The sequence below is a fragment of the Colletotrichum fructicola genome (assembly GCF_000319635.2).
Source record: "Colletotrichum fructicola Nara gc5 chromosome Unknown KSG_Nara_v1_contig01, whole genome shotgun sequence".
Taxonomy (NCBI): Eukaryota; Fungi; Ascomycota; class Sordariomycetes; order Glomerellales; family Glomerellaceae; genus Colletotrichum; species Colletotrichum fructicola.
Genome location: NW_027094051.1, coordinates 8992096 through 8999644, shown reverse-complemented (window position 1 = coordinate 8999644; position 7549 = coordinate 8992096). Strand labels below are relative to the sequence as shown.

The 7549-nt window shown below is 49.1% G+C and overlaps 3 protein-coding genes across 3 annotated transcripts; 2 read left to right on the top strand and 1 right to left on the bottom strand.

Annotated features, from left to right (window-relative positions):
* Nucleotides 1–1045: 1045 nt before the first annotated feature.
* On the top strand, nucleotides 1046–1889 carry Nor1-0 (Norsolorinic acid ketoreductase nor1; the record flags this gene model as incomplete). The annotated part of the gene is made up of 3 exons (XM_032025079.1): nucleotides 1046–1495; nucleotides 1548–1663; nucleotides 1718–1889. 3 exons carry the CDS (start codon nucleotides 1046–1048, stop codon nucleotides 1887–1889), a joined length of 738 nt encoding a protein of 245 aa, XP_031878256.1.
* Nucleotides 1890–2360: 471 nt separating this feature from the next.
* On the bottom strand, nucleotides 2361–3797 carry ZEB1-1 (FAD-linked oxidoreductase ZEB1; the record flags this gene model as incomplete). Its single annotated transcript, XM_032025080.2, has 1 exon — nucleotides 2361–3797. One exon carries the CDS (start codon nucleotides 3795–3797, stop codon nucleotides 2361–2363), a length of 1437 nt encoding a protein of 478 aa, XP_031878255.2.
* A 1856-nt stretch (nucleotides 3798–5653) lies between these two features.
* Nucleotides 5654–7236, top strand: sdnE-0 (Cytochrome P450 monooxygenase sdnE; the record flags this gene model as incomplete). Its single annotated transcript, XM_032025081.1, has 5 exons — nucleotides 5654–5669; nucleotides 5728–5850; nucleotides 5919–6337; nucleotides 6398–6984; nucleotides 7038–7236. 5 exons carry the CDS (start codon nucleotides 5654–5656, stop codon nucleotides 7234–7236), a joined length of 1344 nt encoding a protein of 447 aa, XP_031878261.1.
* Nucleotides 7237–7549: the final 313 nt, after the last annotated feature.

Below are 7549 nucleotides of genomic sequence, written 5' to 3'. Positions count from 1 at the left end.
TGTGCTGAGCGGTAGCGGATCCAAAGAGATTTGGCAAGCGATGGTAAACTTTATTCGCCATGCTCTTGATTAGATATGACGTGAAACAATCTACCCATACCTAGACGTAGTAAATGTGTTAAGTTCACTATTGACATCTGTGAGTTTTAAATACAAGCCTTACGCAATCCAATTGAATTTTCCCTTGCGTCTACTGCGTCTTGAGATAGTTTCAATGCCCCTTCCCCTTGACATTCGAGCTTACAGCTTTGAGTTTGTGCTGACATGTTGACGGAACCAAACTTTCTATTTTGTTCACAAACCCGAGTTCATGGAAATCTTTGGCCCTTATCGTTGTCGTCGTCATCCGCGTTATCGTTCCATGTCGTTCTGGTAGCGAAATTGAGATTCATGGGGACCCATTCGCACGCAATCGGACCCCCACGTGAGGCAATAGATCCCATTTCCGTCCATCCTTGCAGTATGCATGGTCAGCATTTGGCCTTCACTAGGAAGCTTGTCTGTAGCAATCTGCGAGACGCTGACCATGCAGAAGTGATCCCTCCATTCAATAAAGGTGGGACTTAATGGTCCAGCTACTGTGTCGCATTCATGTTGCGACGAACCGTCAATGAAAATGATGTTGTTGCAATTGATACCCTGCAGCCAGCATGAAAGGAGACTTCGGGGCAGGTCGAGTAGGGTGCCGGCTTTGACATGCGATGCCAGGTAATGAGACAGACATTCAAGCAAGTTTCGGCGCCAAAACCCGTTACCTTCCAAACATCATCAATCCCGGCCGTGACCATGCTTGGCCAAGCTGCCCGGTAAGCAAGACTCCTGAGGTCCACTGAGTCTGAATTTGTCAGCCTTTTGCGGATTACAGTGCATCAGAAAGGTCAACATTTGCTGCGTTACGCGACGATGACGCGTTGAGAGAATGTTTGAGTTGATATTTGAAGGCCATGGATATTCCATAAGCCAGAAGCCTGCAACGGATTTCGTTCACCTCGGTGTCTCTTTGTGTATTCAGCCCTGTTGAGTCTGCCCCAAGCGAAAAGTAACAATGGCACCAACAATCGTGCTTATCACTGGGGCCAATCGCGGCATCGGCAAAGGTCTCCTCGAGAAATATCTGGCTAGGCCTAATCACACCGTCATCGGCACGGTTCGTGATCCCGATCACGAGTCATCTAAGGCCCTGGCTAGTCTGCCCAAAGCCAAGGGGTCTTCCCTGGTACTTGTCAAATTTGACATCACAGTCAAGGCTGACGGTCTAGATGCCGTGAAACAACTGGAAGCGCAGGCCATTGATCACCTTGACATTGTCATTGCCAATGCCGGTGTCTGTTTTGCATGGCCTAAGGTGTCCGAGATCAAAGTCGAAGATATCGAAGGCCACTACGTGCCGAACGTCCACGGTCTTATCTTTACGTACCAAGCAACGCTGCATCTGCTGAAGAAATCCAAGAACGGCAAGTGGATTACAATTGGCTCGTGTTCGGCCTGGTTGACAGTAAGATACTGCACCAATCTCGTGGACAGGTCGTCCGCTAATAAACCTGCAGAACCAACTTGACATGCCAAATGCAGCTTATGGCACATCCAAAGTCGTTGCACATTGGTTGACCAAGGCTATCCACCGAGAAGAGCCGGAGCTAGTTGCGTTTCCCATCGACCCGGGGTAAGACAGGCCAACCGGTGCACTTGCGGACGAACGTACTGACAGCTATCTCAGCTGGGTCCAAACGGACCTTGGAAACAATGGTGCCCATTACTTTGGTCATGAGCAAGCGCCATTGAAAGTTGAAGATGTGACTGAGGGAATCGTGAAGGTCGTTGACTCGGCTACAAGGGACAGCCACGGCGGGAAGTTGATCCAGTGGGATGGTGTTGTGCTACCTTGGTAATAGTAGCATCATTGGTTCAAAATCAGTCGAAAGCAAGGCACAGCTTGTGATTTCTGGTCCCAATGATGGGAGGTGAAAAGAGAATAGAAAAAGAAAGTATTCTGCGCAACTTAGCATGAGACCGTTCAGCCACAGAATTCTTGATTTGTGCAACGCAACACTATCGTGAGATTTCGCGATTTGGTGCACTCTACTTCCAGTCGCATCAAGCAATTCGTGAAGCTTTTTGAAAGTTCCGAGTCGTTTGTGACATTGACTTTGGCAAGGAGGAAAACGTTATTCTACCAGTTATGAGGTTTTCTGTCTGGCATCATACTGGGCCTTCTGTTCATTAAAACAGCTATTAATACAATTGGAAAATTGAAAAGAAATCTGTGAAGAGAGCTACTTCAGGGGATTGGCGATCGCAGACATAGCAGTCTAACGAACCCACCGCGCGGTTGACACCAGCATGAAACCGTGATCAAGCTCTTAGTTCTTGCAGATGCGCCCATCAGAGGCCACAGTAACCTCGTCAGCCCCCACCGAAGTGTGCGAATACAAAAGAAACTCTGGGTCATAGGTCTTCTTGACCTGTAGCAGCTTATCATAATTTGAACCGTAATAGTCCGTCTTCCAATCCACATTGTCGTATGTGCCTTCGTTCATGTACGCTCCTCCACCAGGCGTTAGAGGCCTTAGGCGATCTTGGAACTGGTTGACCTGCGCTTGAATTCCATGAATGTCTGACACTGAAGATGCAGGATCAAACAACACGTCAACATTGAGCCAGTACAGAGATTCGCGCCATGCTGGAAGAATAGCGTTATCGCCTGGACTGTTTCCTGCGCGGGCATGCGTTACGTTTGCGGCGATGCCATTGACACGCACTGAGGGAAGGTCTGAATTGACGATGTCTCGCAAGACTGCAACTAGATTGGTTGCGTTATGTTCAATCGTCGATCGCTGAATGAGACGGCCGCCGATAACGTCGTTTGTAGTGTACGGCCCATAGGGCATATCGCCCGTGTAGTGTTCGTAGTGTTCGTAAAAGGTTGAGCGGTCGCTGGTCTCATACGACGAAGGGACGATGCCGAGGTTGTCAAGTTCTTTGAGGAAAGGCGAGAGCGCATCAGCCACCCCGGAAGCATTGCCTCCGGGCAGAGTCGCAAAAGCGATACTGAATGATGCGTTAGTAAATCCCCAGACAGTAGTGAAACCCGGAATTTGGTCTAGAAGAAGGAGATGATGCTGCCATTTCTCAATAGCTGCCCAGAAAGATTCTTCGTTGGTGTTGTCGAAGGCAAGGGATCCTCCCGCGACCTGTCCGTCGGGGTGTGCCTTGGTCGTCAACGATAATACGATTCCATAAGTGCCACCTCCGCCACCACTCAGTGCCCAGTAAAGGTCCGGGTTTTCTGTACGCGATGCCACAACATGTCTCCCATCTGGAGTTACAACCTCGAACTCCAGCGTGTTGTCAGCAGCAAGTCCATACGTAGCTCCTAGTGGACCGTGTCCGGCGCCTTGAACATAGCCACCGGCCATGCCGACAGTGGGACAGAACCCACCAACAACTCGGAGTCCATGGCTGGCCGCTGCAGCGTAGGCCTCGAAGAACTGAACACCTGCGGATACCTTGGCTGCAGGTCCGGTGTACACAGCGCTACTGTAGTTGAAGAATGTGATGTCCTTGAGATTGTGCGTCCACAGGGCAAGAGACCCTTCACCGTTGGAACGACCAATGTAATCATGCCCAGTATTTTTGATGCTCAAACGGACATTGTTCTGTCTGGCAAACTCCAGACCTGCGACAACATCGCTGACACTGCTGACATTGATAGCATAGGATGCAATGTTTCCTAGTATGCAGGACGCGTTCTGTGAAGTATAGGGACTGCAGGTGTTGTTGAGCCAGTAGGGTGACATGACGTTGACAGGATCCTGAAAACTGGTTTTGAATGTCAATGGGCTGTTCTTCTGGAGGGCGCAATCTCGGTCCACAAAGGGTTGACTGACTATGTGACTGGTTCGGTCCATCGCGCCCGAATGTCGGCACAGGCGTCAGCATCGTAACTAGCGCCGTGACAAGATTTCGCCAACGGTTCACCCGCTATGAGTCTGCCGCCGACGGTGTCATTGAGTATTCTCCAGGTTGCCGGATCTGGCCACTGTCTGTCTCCCGGAAGATAGCGACAGTTTGCAGGGGATGTGGAGCCGTTGAAAGGCGCAGCGGTGACCGAAGAGACTTGCGACAAAGCCGTGGCTATGCCGAGAAGAAGGGATGCATGTGCCTGCATGTCGGACGAATCTGAAATATAGACGTAAGTTTCGACAAGGTTGACAACACGATTGGCTCCTTGAAAAGGTCGGATAGACACAGAGTGATTGATACAAAATAACAAGAATTATCTTTCATAAAGAAACGAAGACATGCAAGTTTAGTATGAGTCTGGTCGTTCCTCATTGAGTTCAACGATCTCTCGATCAGCCCACGTCGAAAGGGGCTTTACACGCTATCGAATCCTACTGATGTCTAGAATGAATAGCCACTGCCCAGCTTCGATGAGTTCATCGGACGAACCGAGATCCCCCCGGGACGCCCGGCAGCTAGTCCTCTTCATCTCTCCTAAGTTATCCCATTTCACGTTGTGGAGAAGGTAGGAGCTCATCCAAGTCCTGTGAATTACATCTGAGTCAGATCCAACTTCGATAGTGCCATTCACGACATTCGGTGGACATCCAAGCTGACTATTGCCTCGTCTGCGACCTTAATCTTGTTCCCATCTAATGTTCGGACATGGAGTCGTGTTTGAAGACTAACTTTGCAGGGACTGCGGCCAGACGCCCGTCTACGCGGCATGTCCAAAACTGTTGGACCCCTACATAACACTACACCGTAAGCTATGCGCGTCAGCAATCTTGCCGAGGAGAATGTCGGGTTTGTGTAATCTTGGCAATCAAAAAACTCTGAATTTGAGCATGGTGTCGGTGGTGGATGTTGCTGACCATGCATGATAGCGTGCTCGCCAGGGTCAATGTAATCAACGGGTCAACCCCGGGCCGCCCCGTTCCTGCCGACCCCTTGATGTGCCTACATGATTCAGAATCCCCGCTCATTCAAACGACATGTTTTCTTCATGGTCACTATCATATACGGCTTTAGCTTCCTTCTTGCATATTGCGTCAAATCGAAATCGAGGATAGCAGGACTCCGGATGTTGAATGGCATCATGAAGAACCAGGCAGTATCAGGAATAGTGCGTGAGCAATGCTGTAAACATGTCGAAGACGGGCAATACAATATGAATAAAACCTGCAACGGTTTACAAAGAGCTGATCTTTCGGCCTGGCCTGAATTATGTGCTATCCTCATCAATGAAGGAGATCATGTCACCATTCGAACGCTTCGGCCAGAACCCTTTTGTGGCCAGTCTCATAAGCACATGGAGAGAAGGAGGGATATTAAGCCCTTCAACACTCTATGCGGCTCTGGCCGTGTGGCTTGTGTACTCCTTCTTGCTCATCACGTATCGTTGTAAGAATGAAACCGCCCTTGGGCAATTTTCATTGAGGGACAGGATTTGACAAAAGATTAGTGTTGTTTTCTCCGATCTCGGGTATTCCAGGACCAAGACTTGCCGGTGAGATTGCCAATTTGTATCTCCTCATAACTCAAGATACTTCTGCTAAACAACTTCTTGAACATCCCAGCTGTGACCTATTGGTATGAGATCTATTACGATGTCGTGCTTGGGGGTCAATATTACCGGAAGATCGGCCAAATGCATGAGAAATACGGTGCGTCGTCCTCCCACATCTTACCAACGACATAGCCAATAACTAAACATAACCGCAGGCCCCATCGTTCGCATAAACCCTCACGAGGTCCACTTCAATGATCCAGACTTCATCGACTCCATCTTTCCGGGACCGGGGCGGAAGACAAACAAGTACTTCTTTACCGGCAGGCGAACAGGAAGTAAGCCGACAATTAATTCATCATTTGAACCTTCTCCTTAGCTGACCAAACTTTGTTCCCTTCGTCAGCTGCGGAGTCCATCGTCGCAACTATAGACCATGATATGCACCGAAGACGTCGTAACGCCATCAGCGGATTCTTCTCTACGGCAAGTATTCGCAGACTGGAGCCCATCATTCAAGAGTACTTGAAAAAGTTACTTGCGCGGATGCAAGATGCTGGCAAAGCAAGCGAGGTGTTGCCTATGCACTACGTTTTCCGGGCTTTCACAAGCGACCTGATTACAGAATACGCATTCGGTGACTCGTTTCATTTTCTGGAGAAGAGCGATTTCGCCATGCCGTACATGTTGTCGACGGACGTATTTTTTATCCTCAGCCACACTTTCTGCCACTTTCCTTGGGTCGGCACATTGCTGGCTTTAGCCCCACCGTGGGCCGTCAAGACGTTCATCCCATCATTGACAGAAATGTGGGACAAACAGATGGTTCGTTGCCGATACCCAAAGATTCAAACTTCAGGATATTTTTGGCTTACATTTGAACAGATGTGGATTGAAAAGGTTGAGGAAATCAGAAACTCGAAAAACCCTGACAGTGCGAAGAACACGATCTTCGAGGGAATACTAAACAGCAAGCTCCCTGACGAAGAGAAAACCATTCCACGACTTGCACATGAGGCACAGCTTGTCGTCTTTGCTGGTGAGGGTACAACAGCATACACACTACAAGCTGCCATCTACCAACTACTCGCCAATCCAGCTGTCTTCCACAAAGTCAAAGCCGAGATCACTGCCGCCCTTCCTGACCCCGAAAAAGTGCCATCCTTCGCAAAGGTCGAGAAGCTACCGTATTTGAGTGCCATCATTCAAGAAACAGTACGCCTTCACCCTGGCGTCGTTTCCAGGCTACCTCGAGTCTCGCCAGATGTTCCTATCGTTTACCATGACAAGCGCAGAGGAAAGGAGTATGTCCTCCCTCCAGGGACGTCGACAAATATGACTACACAGATCGCGCACATGAATCCAGAGGCCTTTGAAGATCCCCACGAGTTCCGCCCTCAGCGATGGATCGACAACCCAAGACTTGACAAAGGATTCATCGGATTTGCTAGAGGCACTAGAAACTGCATTGGGTACGTGATTATTGCACTGGTTTCAGTGACTACCGTATTGACAATCGCAACAGCATGAACTTCGCACGTCAAGAAATGTCAATGGTGCTTGCTTCAATCATCCGCAAATACGATATTTACAACGGCCAAGAGGGTCCTTCGCTCGAGTTATTCGATACCACACGGGAAAGAGATATTGACCTCAACCAAGACTACATCATTCCATTCCCAGCAAAAGGGAGCCAGGGTCTGCGGATAAAAGTGCGAAATTGAGACTTGAAGGCCAGTTCGCACTTCCTGAACGGATCGGTAATCATCGCGAACGCTAAGGACTTTTGGGGGACGGATTCAGCGCCATCTCTTGGCCAGAGGAAGGCATGACAAAGGTTTCAGAGAGGCGAATATAGAGTGGAGTGTCATTATGTCGTAATTGTTGGGGTTCATGTAGGATGTAGCCTGAGCAATAGCTCTAGGGATTGAAGCGGTATGCTCATAACAGCAACTGAAACTATGCATGTCGTCCAGGTATATCTAGTATCCAAAGCTCATCATCCATCAAGCGTATTTACACCACATTTACATCGTC